Below are 25,425 nucleotides of genomic sequence, written 5' to 3'. Positions count from 1 at the left end.
TATATATATATATATATATATATATATATATATTGATTTGACATTAATAGTACCGATGTAAATCCTCTGCCCATACTTAGCAGGGTTTTAATTAAATAAAAAGATGAACTGAAACTGAATTAAATAAGTAAATGAAACACATTGGGACAGTGCTGCTCTTTTTTCAAATTATTTTACAGCTATGTTTTCTACAATGATACTAAGAGTTCATTACACAAGTTAATGATTAAACATATATATATATATATATATATATATATATATATATTCTTTTGTAAGTATCATTGGTTATATTTATAATTCTAGCTCCAGCTCGACCTTCATGGTCCATTCCTTGACCTTCACCGTACCGCCCCTTGCAGGCTCCTGGTAGGGTCATTACCACTGGCGTTTCATAACCATATAAACAGAAAATATAAGCTAAATTAGAAAGAAAAAAACAGAAGCATCATTTCTATTCGAGTGTATGTGAAGCACAACATTCAGCCGCCAAAGAACTGAATAAAGAAAATACAATAAATTTGCCGTGCTTGCTCTCTCAAACCCACCTCATTTTTAAGTAGTGATTGACAGGTAAACAGCCCAATAGTCATTCAGCTTTGGCTTTTTCGAACACGTGACTGAAAGTAGGAGGAGCAGGACTAGACCAGCGAGTAGGACTACAGGGGAAGCACGTGGTTCTGTAACTGTGAGAAGCGTCTTCTGTGAATCTCAACGTGAGTTGTCATTCATTCAATGTCAGTGAGCTTTTTTTTTTTTCTCTTCAATCTGCTGTATAATTTAGTGATATCATAGCGAGTAACATTCTCTGTTATACTGGAATGGCGTTTATATTAATTGCAAATAGGTTTAGTGTCTCATGAGTAACAAAACGCGTGTGGCATTTAGCTTTCCAGCTAATTTGTCAATGAACTACTACTAGTAGTATTCGTATAAAACCCGACTATCTGTTTAAAATAGCGCAGTTAAATTGTCATTTTCTGTTCTGAATAGCAGATACCTTAAAAATAAAAGACCAAGAACGTTTTCAACATTGCTCCCTAAAAATAACGTTCATGTATATTTTTTATCCCCAATGTATCCACTTTTTTGCATTTGAGGTATAAATCATATTTTATATATATATATATATATATATATATATATATATATATATATAGATATATTAAAAAAGGGGGAACGACAAATGTTATGTTTATTTGATTTTATATTGTATTAAATGTGTTTTATTATTATTATTATTATTATTATTATTATTATTAAAAATCTTAAGACCCAGAGTACATTATTTCAACAAAATGAAATATTATTTACCTCTTGCTCCCCATCCCTATTATTCTTTTCCTTCTGCTGTCTTAGAATGGGCAGTGTGTTGGCTGCCAGTGCCCCTAGCCCACCTCCGCCAGGCCCAGGTGGAGCAGGTTTGGTTTCAGTCCCACCAGGATTCACGATGCCATCCGTCTCACCTGTCTCTGTTACTGGTGGCTCTATCAATGGGCAGCTGAAGACTGATCATCCCCTCCCTAACCCTGGTGCCTTTGAAGAGTGTCATCGCAAATGCAAAGGTAAGAAAATCAGCAGAATTTCTCAATTTCAGTGGATTTGAAGGCTTTCAGTTTCAAAGTTTAAAATGCCACTGACTTAGTGACATACCTAAAATGATATTATATCTTGTATGACTCCTAGAATGATTATAAATTCATGGTCTACCTTTCTCAGCATGTTATAAGCTGGTTGTGCTGTTTGCGATTTGCACAATTTAGGGATATGCATTTTGGCAGATTCTTTTAACCAAGTAACCACCAGCATTAACTGGTTAACCGATAAGCCATTATTACATTATTATTATTAAGGCATTTTTATTACATTAACATTGAATGAACAACCGTATATTTCCTTCTTATATTTCATAAAAAAAAATTTTAATGGATCGCTTGCATGCCCAACTAACCTACGAGTCGATAACTTTTGCCATTTTAACAATGGAAGAATAAAAAACAGCAAGCCTACTCATAAATTGTGCTTCTGGGTAATCCTAATCATTTTTGTTTAGAAGAATTAACATATATACAATACTGTGCAAAAGTCTTGACTCTTGGGCAAATAAGATGTTTCACAAAAACATTTGTCGTAAGGTGGTTAACTATATGTTCAGCTTTAGTGTGTCAATTGGAAATATACATTGTAGACTCCCAACCATTCCTTTTACAAATAGAATAGAATAGATTTAAAATAGAAGAAAAGGGAGCCCTGCAACAGATGGCATGGCCCCCACAGAGCCCCCCACTGAACACTGAGTCAGTCTGGGATTACATGAAGAGACAGAAGCAATTGAGATAGCCTAAACAGATAGAAGAACTGTGTCGAAGAAGCCTGGAACATCCTATCTGCCAACAACCAAGAAAAACTAAGTCCAGGTGTATCTAGGAGAAATGGTGCTGTTTTGAAGGCAAAGCTGGTCATTACAGTATGTATCCGGTTGACAGCAAGCCTGGGAAACCACTCCGAAGGCACTGACGTTCCGCCGTGCATCACCCCTCCCATCTCCTGTGCAACATGAGTGAAATGTGGGGCTGTAAACATATGCTCTTAAATGTCGAGGCTTACAGATTTTTGTATATATATATATATATATATATATATATATATATATGGTACGGTATTGTACTTGTGCTACTACTAAAGACCTATTTTACAATTTGCATCAGAACACGTCATCTTCACGTACGAAATGGTCCCACAGTGCATCCTTTATATTTTCTTGTCATTAAGACCGAGTGGAAGACAGTGGTTTACATGATACGCATGTGTAGATAACATGCCCTACAAGTTAAACCCATCAGCTAAGCTCTCTGTTGTTTCTTTAATTAACCTCTCAGTTAATTTTTAACCAATAGTATTAGTCAAACAAATTGTTAATGTCAGTTAATTGGTTAACCTTCTACATGTCTAGGCACAATAGTGATGATGTTCATGGATCACCTGTTGTTGTTGCACTATTATGACATAAATCATAATTGTCAATTATTTCCAATTATTGGGATTCATTTCGATTAATATTATTTACATAAAAATACTTATTTTGGTTGAATAAACTGCATGTGGAATTGCTTTTGTCGGCTACACATCCAAAACTAGCTGAGAAATGTGTTCCTGAATTACTGTATTGCTTTTTTAAACATCAGTATAACAAGACTAGTTTCCTAAATGGTCAACTTCACATTGACCCTCTTAAAAGCTTAAAAAAAATGAAGCTGTTATTTTGAATCGATTATAGACAGAAAGCGAACAACAGGCTCATCTGTGTTTGGTTACAGTGCTCAAACGTTGCAAAAACACACGTTAAATAGAAATTTAAATGGAAAAGTTTGATGCAACATGAGTAGACCTGCATGGACTGCTATAATGGCAGCTGTAATTTTAATCTCAGTTATTTATTTTATTAATTTTGCAGCCCTAGATTCGACCAACCAATCTATTGTTTGGTCACTTATTACCTCATGATTTACAAATGGTTTATTTTGTGCTGCAATTGCACAGTACATCTTATCAGTGTTTGCTGGTTTGAGTGTTTTCTATTTGTTTCAATGTCATATCTCTTAATATTTATTGTTTTAAGCTCAGTGACAGTGTTCATTTTGTCTGTTGTCTGTTCCTCAGAGATTTTTCCTATGCAGATGGAGGGTGTCAGAATAACAGTGAACAAGGGCTTGAGCAACAACTTCCAGGTTAGTCCAGGCTGTTGATTGCTGGAGCTGAGCATTTTTAATTTGTTTTACTGTGCTATCGAAGGTATTTTTTATTTATTTTGGTCTTTGTCTACTTGCTGTGTGACTTGTAGGTTGTAGCTGTCATCAACACTGTCTCTTGTTTTATTTAATAGGTGAACCACACAACGTTGCTAAGCACTCTAGAAGATTCCAGTTACAGGTTTGGAGCTACTTATGTGGGGACCAAGCAAACAGGACCCGCAGAGGTAAACCTCTTTACTAGGAAAACTAAGCTGTGCTTACTTAACAATTAGCTGTTTTCATCCAATGAAAATGTATAGGGAAATTCATGAGTTACAGCATATAAACAAAAATGGATGAAAAAATGAAAGGTGCAAATGTATACTGTAAATCAAGTAAAAAAATATAATAAAATTGAACATATGAAAATATAATTAATATACAAATATGTACCGATTTAAAGACCTGCATTCTAGTCCATGTCATTTCTTGCACTTGAGTTTGCCTTTGATTGGTGCTGAAAGTTGCAACACACTTTGACAATCAGATCTTGTGTGAAAAGAGTTCTTGTCATGCCCTAATATTTTGTCAGGCCTTTCCTGTCATGGTTGGGGACATGGACAACTCAGGGAGCCTAAATGCACAGGTTATTCATCAGATCACCGACAAAGTGCGCTCCAAACTTGCTTTCCAGGTGTGTATATGTATGTTTAATGCTTGTTAAAGTTGGCTATTTTTTATGATTCATTTTGATGTGATATTAATGCATTGCTGGACATGCTGCAATGCTTTTCTCAATCAGACTCAGCAGCAGAAATTTGTGAACTGGCAAGGAGATGCAGAATTTAGAGGGAAAGATTTTACTGCTGCAGTTACATTTGGCAACCCAGATGTGTTGGTGGGGTCTGGTAATTGTCTTCTGTTTTATTATGAATCTGTGTACAAGTCAAGCTTGACCATGTTTATTTGTGCGACAGGTTGTTTGTTTTATGTTAATGTCTTGAGCAGTGTAGTTTTTTTTATTGGATATGAAGCACTATCATGGTCAATATTGTAAAGATCAATGCTCAAACGAAACCTCTATTAAAGGAATATTCTGGGTTAAGCTCAATCGGCAGCATTTGTGGCGTACTGTGGATCACAGCAAAAAATAATTTAGACTTGAAAAAATCAAGGTTATAGTGAGGCACTTATGTAAGTAAATGGGGCCAATTTTGGAGGGTTTGAAGGCAGAAATGTGAAAATTATAATGTTATTAAAGTGCTTACATTAATTCTTTTGATAATACTTGTGTTATTTGAGCTGTAAAGTTATTTTATCGTCATTTTTATGGTCGTTTAACAACACACATTTTAATTGCACTCATTTTTTTTTCCAGTTTCATTTGAATTTTTAGTTAAAATAAATAAAAAATAAAGTTCAAAGTTTGAAATGTTTGAAGTGCCTTGCTTTATTGTGTAGGCTTAACCCTAACCCTGCTTAATGAAAATTATGCCATAGTACCACCTAGCATCCAACCAGCACTAATACCGATGATCTTCAGTTTCCCGTGGATTTTTTTTTTCTGCGACCAAGTTGACCAAGACTCTTCTCATCGACTAAGGTTTGGTCGACTATCAGGGGGCAGCCCTAATATAACTTAACATTGAAAAGGTTAGTAAGGGATTTTATCACGCTAGCACGCATATTGTTTACGTCATGTGGCTTTACTTTTGAAAACAACATTGAGTATTTTTTACATTTACAGAATGGCCCCATTCACTTCCATTGTAAGTGCCTCACTGTAACCAATATTTTTAAAGAAAAGAAGGGCCAATTAAAAAAATAAATAAATTGTTTGTGGAAATCACCATTTTGTCAACAAATGCTGTCGATTGAGTTTAACTTGTACTGATTATGGAATGTAACTTTAAATGGAAAGTTTTTGTGACTTCTGGGAATAAAATGGGCTTGTTTAGCCATTTAATGTTAAAAAGCCATTATTAGCATTGAATAGGCTTCAACTGCCAATTTTCAGACTCCTTTATTAACAAAAGTCATAGATCATGATCAATCATTTAACTTTTTTTTTCTATTTTTATTTTATTTTTTTAAATATATTTTATTTTTCCCCTTTTTCTCCCAATTTGAAATCCCCAATTCCCCAATGTGCTTTTAAGTCCTCGTGGTTGCATAGTGATTCGCCTCAGTCCGGGTGGCGGAGGACGAATCCCAATTGCCTCCGCATCTGAGACCGTCAACCCGCGCATCTTATCACATGGCTTGCGCGCGTTGCCACGGAGACATAGCGCGTGTGGAGGCTTCACGCCATCCACCGCGGTATCCATGCACATCTCACCATGCGCCCCACCGAGAACGAACCACATTATAGCAATCACGAGGAGGTTACCCCATGTGACTCTACCCTCCCTAGCAACCGGGCCAATTTGGTTGCTTAGGAGACCTGGTTGGAGTAACTCAGCACGCCCTGGGTTCGAACTAGCGAGCTAGCGAACTCCAGGGGTGTTTGCAGCTTATTGTTTAAATGAGTGTTGTCTGTGAACAAGTGCTGTCTGTCTGTCTATGATTGCATGTGCTTTTCAGAGTTTCTACTCATGTTCAGATGAGCAGATGGACTGGCAGAGTACATTTACTTAACTTATTATCTTTCTCTCACCCCTTGTCCATTCTTCCATCTTCACTCCCATCTCCCTCAGGAATTGTCGTAGCTCATTATCTCCAGTCTGTCACCTCATCGCTGGCATTAGGGGGAGAGTTGGTGTACCACAAACGACCGGGAGAGGAGGGCACAGTCATGTCTCTGGCAGGCAGATATACAGGTATATGATATATGGAAAGAGGAGTAGAATTAATGATTGTAGTAATAAATGTTGTTATAATAATGGACGCATTGCTTAACCTTTGATAGTTAATTCACGATGTTTTGAAATGGCTACAAAATGGCCATTTTTGTATGTTTATAATAATTACATTCATATATTCAATTATTTCTTTGTATTACTTGTGTGCCTTGTGGTTTTCCACTCTTCATTGTCCATATTAATAGTGTTTTGTGCCTTGCTTGTCACTTATGCAAAATAAATGGCATGACTTAGAAATTGTTTTCTGTAGCAATTGTTTTATTTATTATTCTCCCCGGATTGAATATTTCTCTCCCTATATTTTCTATGATTTAGATTTTTTTAAAGAATGAATGAATACATGTATTAATACATTAAGAGTGCTGATAAAATCAGTCTATTGAGGGAAAAGAGATGAGTAGAGTAATATTATTGTAAGCGTCCTTTTATTTTTTTACATGTCTGATTCATGACTTTATCAGGCAGCAACTTTATTGCCACATTGACGCTAGGAGGAGCTGGAGCTCATGTGTCATATTACCACAAAGCAAATGACCAGGTAAATGTTCATCAATAGAATTAACCACATTTTTATTCTTTCATTCATTTATGTCTTTTTATGGCTGATGCCTGCAAACTTCTCAACCAGTGTTTATACACTTGACATTAGTTTTGTGTTTTGATATTAGTTACAGGTTGGCGTGGAGTTGGAAGCAAGCACTCGAATGCAGGACACTAGTGTATCATTTGGATACCAGCTGGATGTCCCCAAAGCTAACCTTGTGTTTAAAGGTTGGTACACACCCACATGCAAACAGAATTGATCAAAAATTCAGAACTCTAGATTTATGATGAATTCAACACTTAACTTGTGTTACATAAAACACTATTCTTTTTATGATTGATTTATACACCAGAGTTCCCAAGGTCATGGAAAACATAGAAATATCAAGGACTTTAAACATATTATTATCCAGGCCTGGAAAAGTAATGGAAATTAATCAAATCCGAAAAGTCTTAGAAATTTGTATAGTGACTATAGATATTTCTAGTTATGCTCTGCTCTGAAATATTTCATGGGCTAGATGTTCCATGTTTTGAGTACTTGTGTAGAGTAAAACTTGCAGGCAAGCCTGTGTGAATCATCAGTTGTTACTTGACATTTATATGGAAATCTGCCACAGATGGTTTCTAATATACATAATATGTGTATTCTAAAACTTTCACTTCCTCTTGCTCTAGGTTCTTTAGACAGTAACTGGGTGGTAGGAGCAACGCTTGAAAAAAAGTTGCAACCCCTGCCTCTGTCACTTGCCCTCTGTGCTTTCCTGAACCACAGAAAAAACAAGTTCCAGTGTGGATTTGGTGTCACCATTGGTTAAACCTACTGTCTTTCTTACTGGGAAAGCTTCAATTAATGCTACAGTTTACCTACCAGTGCCGTCGCTGGTCAAATGGTAAAGACTGGACACACTTGCACATTTATCCATACCTGTCCAAAACCGAAGATGATGTTAGAATTAAATTTCTACTTTTGAAGCAAAACACAGTTAAACAACATAAATATTTCTTTTTTTTCTCCATCCATCTGTGTTATTATAGTAATATTAAAGAAGAAAAATGTTTCAAAAAGCAGTGATCAATCTAGTAAATATTAGCCAATGGAAAAAACTTCTGTACCCTCTTATACATTGCGAGAACCATGTACAAATACTTGTTTGCATACAGATTTGCATTTTCTTTAGTTGTTTGTTATGGTCCAATTTTTATAAATTATTTCCTGTATTTCAGTGTTTTTTTTTTTTGTGTGTTTTTTTTTTTTGGTCTTTAATGGAGGGGTCAGGGGTTTTGTCACTTTTCAATAATTTTAAATACATCACTGGAGTATCTTTGTACTCCTATGGGTACATATACAAATAAAAAATATTGTATACATTGCCTGTATTATGAAACATGGATAGATCATTAAAACAGAACCTACGTCTAGCTGTTAAACTGAGATGCACTTTTATAATTTTTACGGATGTATTTTTGTGGGTGTGTCAGGACAATTATAAACAATGCGTGTAGTTGAAAGAGGGAGAAAAGATTAACTGAAGATGAATCAAACTTTTAATGTGTGCACAACACATCTTACCTTAATGAACACAGGATAAATAGTTTCATGATTTAGAAACATCTCTGTCTTAACTGTACTTTATCATTGTTAGAGAACCTAAATGACTAAATAGTTAACTGACAATTAATTGTGATGTATTATTAAGTAATAATAATTTGTATCCTTATTAAAAATGACACCGTTTATAACTATTAACTAATACATTGCAAATGTATTATATTCGCTCTTTATGCTGATACTTACTTGATTTGCTGTCTTAGTTTACACTGGGTGACTGTTACCATTGTATAAGCAGCTGTGGACATGACTTACCTGTACTAACATTATCCTAGAAAACATCTTTTACCAAGTCCATAAACGTGGTCTACTTTTAGGCCATTTTTAGTTTGTATTAAACATTTGGAGTTTTGCATGTTAGGTCAATGCATGCCAAAAAAGAATATAGAAAAACAAGACATAGAAAACTGATTAGTTTTGGGTGGGGCCTTTTCATAGCATAAACACTGCCTTAGTTCCAAATCTAGTTGAGTCTCTTACGTTCTATTTTACCTTTGTAACTGGTGTTCAGCTGATATCAGGTCCATTTTTATGCAGATAACTGTTGTGATGAAGCGTGTAATGTCCAGAAGGACCTACATTAATACCTGACTCATCAGTCATTCCAAGTCATTACATAAACCTTGCATTAATGCATGCAGTCCAACATGAACACATGCATATACTGTGTTACAAATACAAGTTCTACGTCTAAAACAAAACCTAACAGATCATTTAATCATCATTTTAATGGGAAATATCCCAATATTGTTAGCTAAGAATATCAAGGATTTGTTACATTAACATTGATTACTGTGTTACACTTTCAAGTGGAATCCAGTAGGTTTAGCTCAATACACAAGGGGAAAAAACTCATTTGTAATTCAGTAATTCATTATTAGTAATCATTGTTGGGTGTAATCCAATTAAAAAGTAATTAGTTACTGTAATATAATTACTTTTTAGTAAAAAAAAGTACTGTATTACATTTTAAATTCTAGTAATCAGATTACAGTTACTGACTTTCAATTAATTTAATGACTTTAGAGCACATTATAGGGTTTTGCTTATTTCTAATTTCTAATTTATGTAGAATGCATGAATTTTGACCCCGTAATGAGTCATTGTGAAGAAGAAATGTGAGTTGCTGAGTGTATGACTTGTGTGAAACAATGAACAAGAAAGAAATATAAACATTATTTTGAATTTGTTGAGTGGAAAAGTATTTTAGAAAGTAACTTAAGAGTAAAGTAATTAGTAATGTGATTACTTTCCCCATAAAGTAATAAGTAATCTGATTACTATTTTTAGAGAAATAATTAGTCATTTGTAGTGGATTACTATTTTTAAGTAACTTGCCCGACACTGTTAGTAACTCAATAATTAATTATTAGTAATTCAGTCACACTTCACAGAATTCATGTTTGTATATTATATAGTTAAACATTAGCAATAATTTTCTTTCATTATAATGTCAGATCATTCCCAAAAAATTCGTGACAGATGTAGTACTGGATACAAACTACAAAGATGCTTTGAGCAACAGCTGAATGCACAAAATGTCTACTACCATGGAATGCAGATGTAATAATCTGGTTTACACTGGAAAGCAATTAGATCAATACGAAAATGGTCAGGGGTCAGTCCTCACGCCGGGTTCACACATCCTGCGTGAGTGGTGCGTTTCCGTTTCGGCACACATATTATCAGATGACACCGTTTACACTGCAAGCGTGAGTCGCAAGGTGACACGTCCCAGAAGTGGCAGTGAGCGGATAGTTTCGGCGTTGAGCCTATTTTTGCTACGCGGCTCACGCTGAGCTCAGTGATTTTGGCTGCAGTACAACACTAAAATAATCAGGAGATTATTGAAAAGACAAAAAAGCAAATCAAGATGATTAAAACCGAACCTATAATACACTACAAATTATATGTCTGCATGCATGTGAAGTCAATAAAATAAATAAAGAATGAATAAACTGCCGGATCTTTTGCCATTCTGTGTATATTGGTGTAGAGTTTAGACACAACATTAACCAATCACAACCAAGTGTGCTGATAAAGATGAAGTGCACATGACTGCCCCCCGCTGTTGTCCTTGAAGCAGCAATAACCTCAGCTTATTACGACCTTATTAAAGAAAACATTTGGCGTAGGACCCCGTAGATAACTTTATTTCCTACGCAGAGGCGCAGCTGTTTCTCACGGAAGAGACGCGGCCAATGTGAATGTCCAACGCAACCGCCCCGCTCACGCCTTGCTCACGGAGGATGTGTGAACCCGGCATCAGTATTCTCCTTTACCTGACTGATAAATGTATGTGCAATCAACCTTGATGACTCAGTTGAATTCTGAAAGGCATTTTGTGTGTAATTGGGTGAATGCCTAGATGTATTTTACAACATCTGTTAAGTGAACTTTAACTTCTTAACCACTGATTTCTTAGTTTAAGACTGTGTGTAGGAATATTTATTTTTTTAAACCATACATATATATACAGCTCTGGAAACAATTAAGAGACCACTGAAAAATATTCTGAAAAAAAAAAAAAAAAAAAAAAATAAAATATATATATATATATATATATATATATATATCAGTTTCTCTGGATTTACTATTTATAGGGATGTGTTTGAGTGAAATGAACATTTTTGTTTTATTCTATAAACTACTGACAACATTTCTCCCAAATTCCAAATAAAAATATTGTCATTTATTTGCAGAAAATTACAACTGGTCAAAATAACAAAAAAGATGCTGTGTTTTCAGACCTCAAATAATGCAAAGTAAACAAGTTAATATTCATTTTTAAACAGCACAATACTAAGGTTTTAACTTAGGAAGAGCTCAGAAATCAATATTTGGTGGAATAACCCTGTTTTCCAAATCACAGCTTTCATGCGTCTTGGCATGCTCTCTACCAGTCTTTCACATTGCTGTTGGGTGACTTTATGCCACTCCTGGCACAGACATTCTTGTGACCATCCATCTTACTCTTGATCACATTCCAGAGGTTTTCAATGGGGTTCAGGTCTGGAGATTGGGCTGGCAATGACAGGGTCTTGATGCAGTGGTCCTCCATCAACACTTTGATTGACCTGGCTGTGTGGCATGGAACATTGTCCTGCTGGAAAAACCAATCCTCAGAGTTGGGGAACATTTTCAGAGCAGAAGGAAGCAAGTTTTCTTCCAGGATAACCTTGTTATGTGGCTTGATTCATGCATTCTTCACAAAGATGAATCTGCCCGATTCCAGCCTTGCTGAAGCACCCCCAGATCATCACCAATCCTCCACCAAATTTTACAGTGGGTGTGAGAACCTGTAGCTTGAAGGCCTCTCCAGGTCTCCGTCTAACCATTAGACAACCAGGTGTTGGGCAAAGTTGAAAATTGGACTCATCAGAGAAGATTACCTTTCTCCAGTCCCTTATGGTCCAATCCTTATGGTCTTTTGCAAACCTCAGCCTGGCTCTTCTTTGCTTCTCATTGATGAAGGGCTTTTTACTAGCTTTGCATGACTTCAGTCCTGCCCCTAGGAGCCCGTTTCGAACCGTCCTCGCCATGCATTTCACCCCTGCTGCCGTTTGCCATTCTTATTGTAGGTCACTTGATGTCATCCTACAGTGGTCGAGTGACAGTCGAATGAGTTGGCGGTCATCCCGGTCAGTGGAGAGTTGTTTTCACCCTCTGCCGGTCTGTAGCTTTGTTGTTCCCAATGTCTGCTGCTTGACCTTGTTCTTATGAACCTCTGTCTTTGAAATTTTAAGAATGGAAGCAACCTGATGCTTACTGTATCCTTCTGCCAGTAAAGCTAGAACTGAACCCTTCTTTTCATCACTGAAAACTGTTCTATTCAACTCTTTTGGCATGGTCAATAGTTATGTTTTGATTCTAATTACTTTTGAGGTACTACTAGCACTGTTTTTTCCATCCAGCTGGTCCTATTGCAAGAGGGTAGTGATGACAGCAGTGGTTTTTATACTTTTCCTCATTACATAAGATTTGGTTGAGGTGATCACCTAATCAGTACCTTATTAAGTAGAATGAGGTGTGCTTGTGTTGGAATTCAACAGACACTGGAATGGAAAGGCTGCCATACATGTTCAGATGCTGATTTAAGAAAAGTGAGTGGTCTTTTGAGAGCTATATATATATATATATACAGTTGAAGTCAGAAGTTTACATACACTTAGGTTGAAGTCATTAAAACTCATTTTTTTAACCACTCCACAGATTTCATATTAGCAAACTATAGTTTTGGCAAGTCGTTTAGGACATCTACTTTGTGCATGACACGAGTAATCTTTCCAACAATTGTTTACAAACAGATTGTTTCACTTTTAATTGACTATATCACAATTCCAGTGGGTCAGAAGTTTACATAAACTATGTTAACTGTGCCTTTAAGCAGATTGGAATATTTCAGAAAATGATGTCAAGCCTTTAGACAAATAGTCAATTAGCTTCTGATAGGAGGTGTACTGAATTGGAGGTGTACCTCTGGATGTATTTTAAGGCCTACTTTCAAACTCAGTGCCTCTTTGCTTGACATCATGGGAAAATCAAAAGAAATCAATCAAGACCTCAGAAAAAAAATTGTGGACCTCCACAAGTCTGGTTCATCCTTGGGAGCAATTTCCAAATGCCTGAATGTACCACGTTAATCTGTACAAAGAATAGTAAGCAAGTATAAACACCATGGGACCACGCAGCCATCATACTGCTCAGGAAGGAGACTCATTCTGTCTCCTAGAGATGAATGTAGTTTGATGCGAAAAGTGCAAATCAATCACAGAACAACAGCAAAAGACCATGTGAAGATGCTGGATGAAACAGGTAGACGAGTATCTATATCCACAGTAAAATGAGTCCTATATCGACATAACCTGAAAGGCTGCTCAGCAAGAAAGACACTGCTGCAAAACCGCAATAAAAAAACCAGACTACAGTTTGCAAGTGCATATGGGGACAAAGATCTTGCTTTTTGGAGAAATTTCCTCTGGTCTGATGAAACAAAAATGTAACTTTTTGGCCATAATGGCCATCACTATGTTTGGAGGAAAAAGGGTGAGGCTTGCAAGCCAACACCATCCCAACCGTGAAGCATGGGGGTGGCAGCATCATGTTGTGGGGGTGCTTAGCTGCAGGAGGGACTGGTGCACTTTACAGAATAGATGGCATCATGAGGAAGGAAAATTATGTGGATATATTGAAGCAACATCTCAAGACATCAGCCAGGAAGTTAAAGCTCGGTCACAAATGGGTCTTCCAAATGGACAATGACCCCAATCATACCTCCAAAATTGTGGCAAAATGGCTTAAGGACAACAAAGTCAAGGTACTGGAGTGGCCATCACAAAGCCCTGACCTCAATCCGATAGAAAATTTGTGGGCAGAACTGAAAAAGCATGCGCGAGCACGGAGGCCTACAAACCTGACTCAGTTACACCAGTTCTGGCTGCAGGAATGGGCCAAAATTCCAGCAACTTATTGTGAGAAGCCTGTGGAAATGCCTGGAAAAATGTTTGACCCAAGTGAAACAATTTAAAGGCAATGCTACCAAATACTAACAAAGTGGATGTAAAATTCTGACCCACTGGGAATGTGATGAAAGAAATAAAAGCTGAAATAAATCATTCTCTGTACTATTATTCTGACATTTCACATTCTTAAACTAGTGATCCTAACTGACCTAAGACAGGGAATGTTTTCTACGATTAAATGTCAGGAATTGTGAAAAAATGTATTTGGCTAAGGTGTATGTAAACTTCTGACTTCAACTGTATATATGTGTATGTATATATATATATATATATATATATATATATATATATATATATATATATATATATATATATATACACACACACACACACAGTATATATCTGTTTAAAATTAAATCAAGATTGTGAAACAAATAATTTTACTCTTCCATTGCTACGCTTACTGAATCCATGCCATATTTAAAAGGCCAAAAAGGACATGCCTAGACCCATCAAAATATAAAATACTGCTTCTTAACTCAGACTCAGAAAAGCAACATTTACAAAAAGTAAATGATAGACAATATGACAAGTTACAGCAGATCGGCTGGTAATTCATGTAGATTACAGTAGTATCGTCATGTCAGGTACAAAATTTGTTCTTTGCAGGTCACGTTATACTGTTTCAAAAAGCCTAAATATCAGTGTAATGGGTGTTCAGTGTATGTGTGTATTTGATGGCTTGGTGAGTCATAGGATGACAACAATAGCTTAAAGATAACAGTTTGAAGAGTGTTACATTTTGTCTTAATAGTTTGCAGTTTGTAAAATTGAGTTTCTAGTTTTGAGAAATGTAATATAGGTTTCAGAAAATGTCTTACAATTTGGAAAAATATTTTATTACTACTACTGCAACTATTACTGTAAATATACTGTATTACCTATATACGTATTTAAAGGCACATGTGTTTTCGAAATGCAGAATGTATAATTCTTATACAGTATTTGGTTTGTATGTAGGATTGTGGGTCACAGATCTGAGTTCAATTCAGTTAATTCAAGATATGCAATGAATGACATGGTATGTACAGCTGACAGCAGGGCACTACCTTCTGGACTTTACTGCCTTTATCAGAGCTCTGCAATCTATATATATATACAGCACTGATAGCTTCTCAACACATTTACAAACGGAAGAGGACAAGAGAAAGTCCATGGTAAAGAACTGGATAAAAACATATGAATGCAGTTATTTTATTCCATTACAAGCTAATCAAAAAATGTATAATATTGGTCTTGTCTGACAATATTATTTTTCATTTTAGACCATATGCAGAATCATGAAGGTCCTTGTAGTTTTTGTTATTGCAGCATTCTCAGGTGAGTATTCACTAATCTCAACAATTCAGTCATTTTCAAATGAAAGGAAACATTTTTGTGTTTTTATAACTGAAATAGAGGTCTGCTTCTGCTAAACACCAACCCAAAACTGGTCAGGAAAAAAATTTAACAAGTAAAACTGTTAATTATATTTGTTTTCTTTTATATTTTAATTGTGGTCAATTTAATAGGTTGTCATGCCAGTATGATGTGGCAGGACCAAGCAGAGCCTAGTATGGACCTGGTGAAAAATGCATTCTGGAATTATGTTGCTCAAGCAACCCTCACAGCTGAGGACACATTGCAAATGATCAGAAATTCTGAACTGGGACAAGAATTCAAGTAAGCAAAAAGTACATTTGAAAATAAACTGCTTATTAAACGCATGATGAAACTATAAAGAACACAAACATCTCTCTCACTTTCTCTTTAGTGACAGGATCTCTAAAAGCACAGATGCAATAAACAAATACACACTGGCCATTCATGGTCAAGTAACTCCTCTGACACAGGAGCTGCTGACCAAACTTTCCCAGGAGGCAGATGAATTGCAACTGTCTCTGGAACAGGAAATTACATCTGTGAAGTCCCAGCTTAAGCCTTATGTTGAGGAGGTTAGAGATGATATTCAGCAGCAGGTTGAGCAACTGAAGAAAGATGTGGCCCCATATGCAGAGACCCTGAACTCTGAAGCCCTGAAATCTACACTTCTCAAGGGAGCTGAGGAGCTAAAGGCAAGTCTGGAGAGAAATTTGATGGAGCTGGGCCCCAAAACTGAGGAGCTGAAGCAGAAACTGGACCAACACCTCCAGAACTTTCAGATGAACATGGCTCCATTAGCCCAAAGCTTCCAGAGTCAGCTGGCCCAGAGAAGCCAGGAGATTCAGAAGAATATTGCTCCCTATACAGAGGAGCTGATAAGCAAACTGGATCCATATGCCCAGGACCTGAAGGGCCAACTAACATCTCTCTGGGAGTCATTTGCTAAGAACAAATAGTAATAAGTCTTTTAAGGCTTTAGAGACTTTTTGGAAATGCAAAAGGACACTTCACTACTTTAAGTACTATAATATTAATAATACTGGCCTTGCTTTGGCTTGTTGGCCATGCGCCACCGTTTAGTTTCACCAAGTAGTTTATTTTTCATGTATGTTTTTAAAAAAAGAAAAGCTAAATAAAATAAAAAGTGTTTTAAAATAAAACAGTGTTTGATGTCAATCTAAATTTTATATATATATATATATATATATATATATATATATATATATATATATATATTACAGAGAATATAAAGTCATAATCATATGGTTAACTATAATATAAAATCATATGGTCCTAGGCAAGATTTTAATGACTACAAGGTCTGAGTTGAGTTATAATTTTCAAAAACATGCCACAGATGGAGAGAACAAGGAGTGGTAATTAGAATTAAGCCCCAATTATTTAATCTTCCTCTGCCACTGAACACCATGGCAGCCCCTAGAACTGTTTAGAGGAAAGTTGTTAAATTTGGCACATTGATTGTGGTGGACCTCTGTAGTCTTTGGGGTCTCCCAGACAACCCTCTAAAAGTACCATGATCAGTTCAAAGTTTGACTTTTCTTTTGCTTATAACTTTTGAACCATTTGGCCTAAGGTGTTTTAAACCAGTATTTTCAATATATGTTGTATTGATTGTGCAATATTGTCAAATACCATTGACATTTTTCCGCTACTCCTACAAATCTTGTCGAAGTCATCAAAAAACAGAAAGTCAGGCTAGCATCTCAGCAATGCTTTTGTCCTATGGACCAAGCGTCACAAAAGTTATTTTTATAACAGTAACACAATTTTAACCTTGTGTTGGGGCTTTTGAATTGCATTCCTGGAGGGCCACATCCTACAAAGCTTACTTCCAACCCTTCTCTTATAAACCTGACTATATTTCTCAAGTAATCCTAAAGACCTTGATTAGCTGGTTCAGGTGTATTTAATTTAGGTTGGGGCTGCACAGTTCAAGACATGGCCTTCTTCAAATGGAATTGAATAGGCCTTGAATAGGCTATATTTGCAGTTAGCTGATTCACAACTTGGTAGGTATCTTTGGCTATGTTCACAGTTGTTCATGTTGGTGTGGCAGAGTAGGTAAAGCTGTTGGAAAGGCTGCTTGAAAGGTTGCATGTTTGAACCCTATCCAGCCTAGTCTTAAAGTTTTACTTCTGTGTTCTTTGAACACTTTGCTTAAATTTGGTTAGTGAATATTGGCTAGGCTTGGGCCCATAATTTTTATTGAAACCTTGTTTGTATGTAAACATTCCAAAGCACTCACTAAAATGTTCCTTCATATACACTGGAAAAATATCCAGCTAACCTGTCCATTTACTTTGAAGGACAAAATCCATACACTTGCTACAAGAAAATGTTAAAAAGGGACAAAAGGACATGTAGATTTAATTTCACTGCCATTGTCCCACTAGTTTGCCCAGCATTTGCCATCATGTTTCAAGAGTAAACATAAACATGAGAATAATAGCACTAAGCATTATTTTGAAGACCCCATCGTAACTCAATCATGATAAATCAATATGTTTGGTTTCTAGGTTTAAAGTCCTTTGCCTATTACAACTAAAATTCCAGCAGCCCAGCCTCCCTGCAATATAAACCCAAAAGTGCTAGCCTTTACCATGGTACCACTCGATAAATGTAAATTTTATTGTGGTTCTGTAGGGATGCCCTCAGTTTTCCAGTACTTGTATAGTAAGCGCAGAGATTAAATGCTTCTCATCTGCCTTCTTGGGCAGGTTCTGTTAAAATGCAAGAATCATCCCCCTAGACCAACAAGTCTGCTTTCTTAGGCTGGTTCTGCTAAAGTGTGGGTCTTGGACTATTGGTGCATTATAGAAAGTAAAAGGCCTTTGCTAGCTGAATTAATGCCCATGTTCTCCAAAAGGGAGTTATTCTTTTTAGATGCACATGCTTAAAGATTTGTCAGTGTATGACAAGAACACACCCATTATATGATCAACTGAGATTGATCTCTCACAGCTCCAGAGTGGGCTCAAGCAGGTTCCACCAAGATTTGAACTCAGATTGCTAGATTCAAAGGCCAGAGAGCTATCCATTACAGCATGTAACCACTCAAGTTTGCCTCTGTTCTGAGACACCTTGAAGGATTCCACTGACACAATGAGCTGCATAGACTTAAGCTAAGTACACACTACACAAAGGCAGTCAAATTAGACTCTGCAGAACAAAAATATGCTTTTCCCAATCAAAGTGGGTGTTTATAGACCAGGATGGGCATTTTTCAACCACTTTACATAATTTACCAACTACATTGAGATTCCCTGCTTTCATTGGATAGTTAAGAAACACTCATCCTGGTTTGGAAACGCCCACTGATTACTACATTGAGATTCCCTACTTTTATTGGATAGTTTAGAAACACCCTTCCCAGTTTAAAAATGGCCATAGATTAGGAAATACCCATTATTGTTCAGCAGAGACCAATACTTCCATTTGAATGATAAAATGAGCATTTGAATTTTAGATGTGTGCCAAGCACTGATAATGAGGTCAGAATGATCAAATTCTTGGGCAAAAACAGACGCAATACAATTAATAAAATAGAATGTCTCGAGACACATTTTAAAGGTTGAATTTCCTTGTAAATGGACACAGTGACTAAAAAAAATGCACAGTTTCTGCACGAGATGCACGAAAAAACAGCAAGACATGGTGTTTTGCATTCAAAGTGAATGGCCCCCAGAGGTGGTCTTTGGCAGTTGTTTTTTGACTATGCCTTGCATAATCAGCTGCATAAGTGTCAGGTACAAACATACACCTGTATTAAATGAAAAACACTGTCATACCGGCGGTATTATGAAGCTTGAGTCTATGGTAATATTGCACCGGTATAGGCTACTGTGCACTACCCTTACAAAAATTGAGAGTTCATGGCAAATTTGCTGCTCAATATTTTCACATGCAAATTAGCTTGTGATTTGGCACAAATGTTTGACAGAAGTTTGCAGCTCTTCACCGGTAGTAGTGAACCTGCAGCAACCTTTGGCAACAATGGACAAATTTGACTTTCACATTTTTTGCACATTTGTTAACAGCCAGATATGTTCTTTGCAATAAACAATTGCTTCAACACTGCTGATTTGTTTATATTGATTTGTTGCACCCTCTTGTGGACGTCTGAAGGATTGTGTGTATTTTTAACTGTCATTAGTCAGATGTCATTAAATGTGACTGTGCCCCTGTATTGTATCTATGTTTGTCAAGGTTCATCAACCCTACAATGGTTGGGTTATGCTGAGGGGGGTTTCTGTGAGACCACATTTGTTTAGATGTTCCTAGGACATTCCTGGGGTTCACACTTACAGTGTTGTCCCTAGGCGGTCTCCTGTCTGTTTAGATAAAACATTTGCTCAGGTATAAAGGTCTGTCACGCAGAAAGAACTTTGGGTTAAGATTCAGAAGAGCAATGCTACACGATTGTCATCAATAAACTCTTTTCCCCACGAGCACTTGGTTTTGCTTACTCTATGTATTAGAAGAACTCTAATACATTGGCGAGCCACCTGATATCTGGTCAGCCAAATACAACAAGATCTAACAGTTGATTTAAAAATCAGATGTCTTTTAGATTTTCCCTCTACCTGAAATAATGTCTTTAAAATTCAAATATTATGAGAATTATGGTAATTTCCAGGATTTGACCCCTAGACCTCTCACACTCAAAGCAAGGATCATACCCCTAGACCAATGAGCTTGCATTAATTAAGGAGTTCTGCTTAAATGTGGTTCTTAGACTATTGGAGCAGTATACAAACTGAATGGTCTTTAAAAGCCAAAATGATGGCTGTGTTCTCCAAGAGGGTGTTTTTCATTTTCGTGTACAGCAAAAAAACACCCATTATACGCTAAACTGAGACCTCACAGCTCCAGAGTTTGCTCAAGATCTATGGCTGGATTCAAAATCTAAATGCTAGCCATTACACCATGGAAGCACATGAGTTTGGTTCCTTAATGCAACACCATGCACATGTTCTACAAGAGGGAGTTTTCCTTCTAAATGCACTTCGCTAAAGGCAGAGGTTTGGCAATGTATGGCATAAACACAACCATAATATGCTCAACTGAACCCAAACAGGTTGAGTCTGCTCAAAAAGGTTCCACTGAGATTATAACTCAGATTGCAGGATTCAAAATCCAGAATGCTAACCATTACACCATAGAGTCCACATACACAATTAGCTGCAAAGACTTATTAGTTGCATAACTTTTTGCCTCTTACATTCTAAAATCACTGGGCTCCTCCAACATATGAACCCGGGACCTTTTACACCCAAATAAATAATCATACCCCTAGATCAATGAGCCTGGCTCCTTTGGCGGGTTCTGCTAAAGTATGGGTCTTGGACTGTTGCTGCATTATAGAAACTGAATGGCCTTTACTAGCAGAATCGATGCCCATGTTCTCCAAGAGGGACTTTTTCCTTTTATTTGCACTGGGTTAAAGGTAGTGGTATGGCGGTGTACTGCAAAAAGCCACCCATTATATGATCAAGTGAGACTGATCACTCACAGCTCCAGAGTGGGCCAAAGCAGGTTCCTCTGAGATATAAACTTGGCTCACTGGAATAGAATTCGGAGCTCTTGCACTTATAATAAGTAATCTTAAAAAGAAATTATGATTATTTTTCCATAAATTGATTGAAATGAAAACAGCAGCCTTATCATTGTTGCCTTGCACAAAGTCTGTGCAGGTAAGAAATGCTCAAGATAAGATACTTCAGTCTCTCTTGTGTTACAGATGATAGTAGTTTGCTGACATGTTGTATTATTTTATCCAGGGCTGGTTTCTTTACAATACATTGACATGTTCTAATAAAAGATTAGTAAATGTAAAATATATACTGTACTGTATATTAATGTAGAAAATATAAAACAATGATAGGTAGACACATGAACATAAGGATACATAACCAAAATATAATATATATATATATATATATATATATATATATATATATATATATATATATATATATATATATATATATATATATATATATAAATAAAAAAAAAAATGTAAAAAGATTTAAAATCTTACAGTAAAATTGTTTAAAATTGTTATAATTTAAATGTTAAAGATAAAACATAAATTATGTGTATGGATGAAGACAAAATCCAAAATTTCTACTAAATAGATATAATGTTAGACATTTTAGTAATACTTGCATAATTAATGAATGTATTTTATAAGGTTTTTTTCTTCAGTTATTTCTTTCACATATGGTTAATAGTTATCATAAGTACTGTTATTCTTAAGAAAATTTCATTTCTCTCTCACAATCTTGCTCTCTTTATATATTTATATTATGCTTGCAGTTTAATATTACAGTATATTACTTGAGAGACTACAATACATTTTAAATTGAATTTGTCACACTACAAGACCATTTAAAATGCACTAGTACAAGCAAAAAATGTCATTAGAAATAGTGAAAACTTGAAATGGTCCCAAGTCACCTAAATCAGCTAAAATCTAAAATTCCACTTCTTATAATTACACATTCATATACATTTCAACCTAACATTTTTGTGTTGACAGAAAGGTTAATGGATACAGTGTGTGTGTATATATATATATATATATATATATATATATATATACACACTTGATTCTGCATATTTCGTCTTATGTGAACAGTGATTAGTGCAGAGTGACAAAATGGCAAACTAAAACTAGTTAAATAGATAAAATGTTAAGTTTTGATCCTTGAATCATGTCTGCTGTGTCCTCTACCTTGTCCAAGGCAAGGTGCCTTTTTAGTAGCGTATTATACAGTTGCAATAATGATGTGATATTAACCTATTTACTCTTGATCAATTGCTAATACATCAAAGGAAAATGTAATGACTAGTGCAATCACCACATCCCTTTTTATTGTTTGGTTCATCTTTTTCTCTCTCTCTCTCTGTCTTTTTTTTTTTTGTGTGTGTGCATTATATAATAATTCTGCTTCCTACCTAAATTGTTAAACTTAAAATATTTGTGTTGTGCTCCTGCAGCTACACACTCACACTTTTAGATGAATGAGCTACTTTTCAACAAACCAATTTTAAAGGGACAATATTTTAATAATACCACATTTTGTCCTTTTGGAACCTCAATTATGCAACGTGGAATGAAATACTGCAATAAAAAAGTGAACAGCATAGCATCTGAAGAGAAGAACTTTGGACATAGACTGCCAATTCACCTCATAATCATAGTTACATTATGACCATTAATATCATTTGACTCAGATCCAAGTCATATAAATACCAGTTGTTTAAAACACTCATTACTGAACACATCGGCAGACCTGTCTGGTAACTAGCTTTTATCTTATTCAGACTGTTTTTGTTGTTTTAACCTCTGTGGAACTTTTCATATTTTTATACAATTAATAATATTGTCTCACAGCTCTTATATAATCTCAACTACTGAGTCTTCTGTTCTGTGCAGGTGTACTGTCTAAAAACAAATATGAAGTTTGTGGCTGTAATCCTTGCTCTCTCAATAATTTCAGGTAAGACTAAGATCATGAAAAATGCACATCTTCACAAATTCAAAACTGTTTGTTCACCTTATGCTAGTACAACAAAGACTGGCTAATATATGTCTTTTAAAATAAATAATCTTTGGCATTATAAAAGTTTGATAACTGAGTTTACACATATGCTGGTAACTTGCATTTCTTGGACGGATCATTTGAACAGACTGCATGATTGTTTTCATTGAGACCTTGATGGCACAGGTGATGTACGTACAAAATCTAGATAGGAAAATCTACATTTACAAAAGTCCATATGCTAAAACACATGTGTGTTCCATGCTGACTTTGCAGGCTGCCATGGGCGCTTCTTGTTTCAGGATGAACCGAAGAGCCGTTGGGAGGAGGCAGTGGATCGGTTCTGGAACCATGTATCTGATCTGACCTCTAGGGCTGAGGAGATGAGGGATAACATCAAAGACTCCCAGCTCGGCAGAGAATTAGAGTGCGTAACTCTACCAAACATCAGAGTATAGCAACCATTTCACCGTAATCTAGTCTGTTCAAGCACACAACACTATTTGTCGATATACAACGATGTGAGAAAGCATGACTTAAGCTTTAAAAAGAAAATGACAAACAAGATATACCACACCATAATGGAAATTGACTTTCACTGTCAAGAAAGCTGATTTATGATATGTTATAACTTGAAATTAATTTCAAATTCTTTGCAGCACACTGATCTCTGACACCATGATGGAGCTGCAAATGTACAGTGATGACGTGAAGTCCAAATTGGGCCCCTATGCACAGGACACTGCCCAAAGACTTAATGAAGATCTGCAACTGCTGGCCAGTAAGCTTCGCACCCACATGGAGGATGCTAAGGAACGTGTCACTGAATACACCCAGGAGCTCCAGACCATGGTGGAGCAGAACGCTGATGAAGTCAAGAACAGGGTCAACACTTATGTCCGGAAATTAAAAAAACGTTTAAACAAGGACACACAAGAGATCAACAAGTAAGTCTGTTTAAGTGACCAGTTGTATTGTTTGTTATGTTTTTAATCTCAATTACACAAATTTATATATTTTCTTATTTATGTAATTGTTTAATATTCATAAATCATAATTGTTAAATATACCTCTGACATTTTTTTTATTGGCTCGCAGTTTTTAAATGATCATTAAGTAAATAATTATTAATTTAAATATTATACACTATTTCAGTAAATATTGATGTAACTTATTTATAGAAAATGTTTTATGAAAAAAACACAGTTAAATGTGTAGTTATACTAAAGTCATGTCTGAAAATCTCTAATTTTAAAGAATTTCTCTGTTTTTCACCTGCTCTAAAGAAAAATGGAAACATACTTTGAGGAAGTCCGCTCTCGTGCTGCTCAGAGTGTAGAGGAGGTGAAGGATCGTCTTGAACCTTATTTTACTGTAATGCGTCAGCGTGCTGAAGAGAAGTTAACAGCTCTGGGAGAACTGCTGAAGAGCCAAGGTGAAGGAATTATAGAGAAATTGGATTCCCAAATGCAGGACCTCAGAAAGCAGGTTGAGAAGACCACAGAGAATCTGCGTACCACTCTTCAGGAAAAGACAGAGGAGCTACAAAATTGGTTTCAGCCATATGTCTCTAAAATCCAGGAGCAAATGCAGTCTATGTGGGAGACATTTAATACAAGTGCATAAGCATGAGGTGCCAAAGCAAGAGTAATGACTTTCCAGCATAGCTTTGCTCACAGAAATAAAGGTATTGGAAATGTAAAGGTAAAGAGTGGAATGTATAACTAGTACTCATCTAAGATATGTAATATAAAGCTCAATAAAAACAGCATATACAAATAAGTATGAGTACAGTACCCTGTTTATTAACCGTGTATTAATATGTTTATAACATACATACTGACACTGTATATTACAACACATTGTTTTTGCGTGTGTAGTAAAACCTGAAATCACCTATACAGTTGTGCTCAAAAGTTTGCATACCCTTGGAGAATTGGTAATATATGTACCATTTTTAAAGAAAACATGAGTGAGCAGGCAAAACACATTTCTTTTATTTCTTATGGGATTCATATTCAGCTGTAGGTTATAACAGAATGGCACAATCATAAAACAAAACAGGGCAACAAAGAAAAAAATGAAATGACCCCTGTTCAAAAGTCTGCATACCCTCAGTTCATGCAGCTCATTTTTGTTCAAGTATCGTCGTATTGTGCTCCTTGAAACAACCATACTGTCTTTTTCCAGAGCAGCCTGTATTTCTCCTGAGGTTACTTGTGGGTT

The 25,425-nt window shown here is 35.9% G+C and overlaps 3 protein-coding genes across 4 annotated transcripts; all 3 read left to right on the top strand.

Annotated features, from left to right (window-relative positions):
* The first annotated feature begins 651 nt into the window (after window positions 1–651).
* On the top strand, window positions 652–9,149 carry LOC127425020 (mitochondrial import receptor subunit TOM40 homolog). Of its 2 annotated transcripts, none has more exons than XM_051670608.1 (10): window positions 652–716; window positions 1,360–1,565; window positions 3,661–3,728; window positions 3,884–3,976; window positions 4,324–4,425; window positions 4,534–4,639; window positions 6,428–6,550; window positions 7,054–7,130; window positions 7,261–7,363; window positions 7,814–9,147. In XM_051670608.1, exons 2-10 carry the CDS (start codon window positions 1,361–1,363, stop codon window positions 7,951–7,953), a joined length of 1,017 nt encoding a protein of 338 aa, XP_051526568.1. In that variant the 5' UTR covers window positions 652–716; window position 1,360; the 3' UTR covers window positions 7,954–9,147. The 2 variants fall into 2 exon arrangements, with proteins under 2 accessions (XP_051526568.1, XP_051526569.1); XM_051670609.1 differs by having other exon boundaries at window positions 671–737; window positions 7,814–9,149.
* A 6,264-nt stretch (window positions 9,150–15,413) lies between these two features.
* On the top strand, window positions 15,414–16,629 carry apoa4a (apolipoprotein A-IV a). Its single transcript, XM_051670933.1, has 4 exons — window positions 15,414–15,426; window positions 15,535–15,589; window positions 15,781–15,931; window positions 16,023–16,629. Exons 1-4 carry the CDS (start codon window positions 15,424–15,426, stop codon window positions 16,585–16,587), a joined length of 774 nt encoding a protein of 257 aa, XP_051526893.1. The 5' UTR covers window positions 15,414–15,423; the 3' UTR covers window positions 16,588–16,629.
* Window positions 16,630–22,925: 6,296 nt separating this feature from the next.
* Window positions 22,926–24,963, top strand: apoea (apolipoprotein Ea). Its single transcript, XM_051670932.1, has 5 exons — window positions 22,926–22,957; window positions 23,094–23,157; window positions 23,476–23,626; window positions 23,859–24,146; window positions 24,486–24,963. Exons 2-5 carry the CDS (start codon window positions 23,115–23,117, stop codon window positions 24,823–24,825), a joined length of 822 nt encoding a protein of 273 aa, XP_051526892.1. The 5' UTR covers window positions 22,926–22,957; window positions 23,094–23,114; the 3' UTR covers window positions 24,826–24,963.
* Window positions 24,964–25,425: the final 462 nt, after the last annotated feature.

Source organism: Myxocyprinus asiaticus, chromosome 34 (assembly GCF_019703515.2).
Source record: "Myxocyprinus asiaticus isolate MX2 ecotype Aquarium Trade chromosome 34, UBuf_Myxa_2, whole genome shotgun sequence".
Classification (NCBI taxonomy): domain Eukaryota; kingdom Metazoa; phylum Chordata; class Actinopteri; order Cypriniformes; family Catostomidae; genus Myxocyprinus; species Myxocyprinus asiaticus.
The sequence above is the reverse complement of the archived record's forward strand: the minus strand, read 5'-3'. Positions and strand labels throughout refer to the sequence as shown.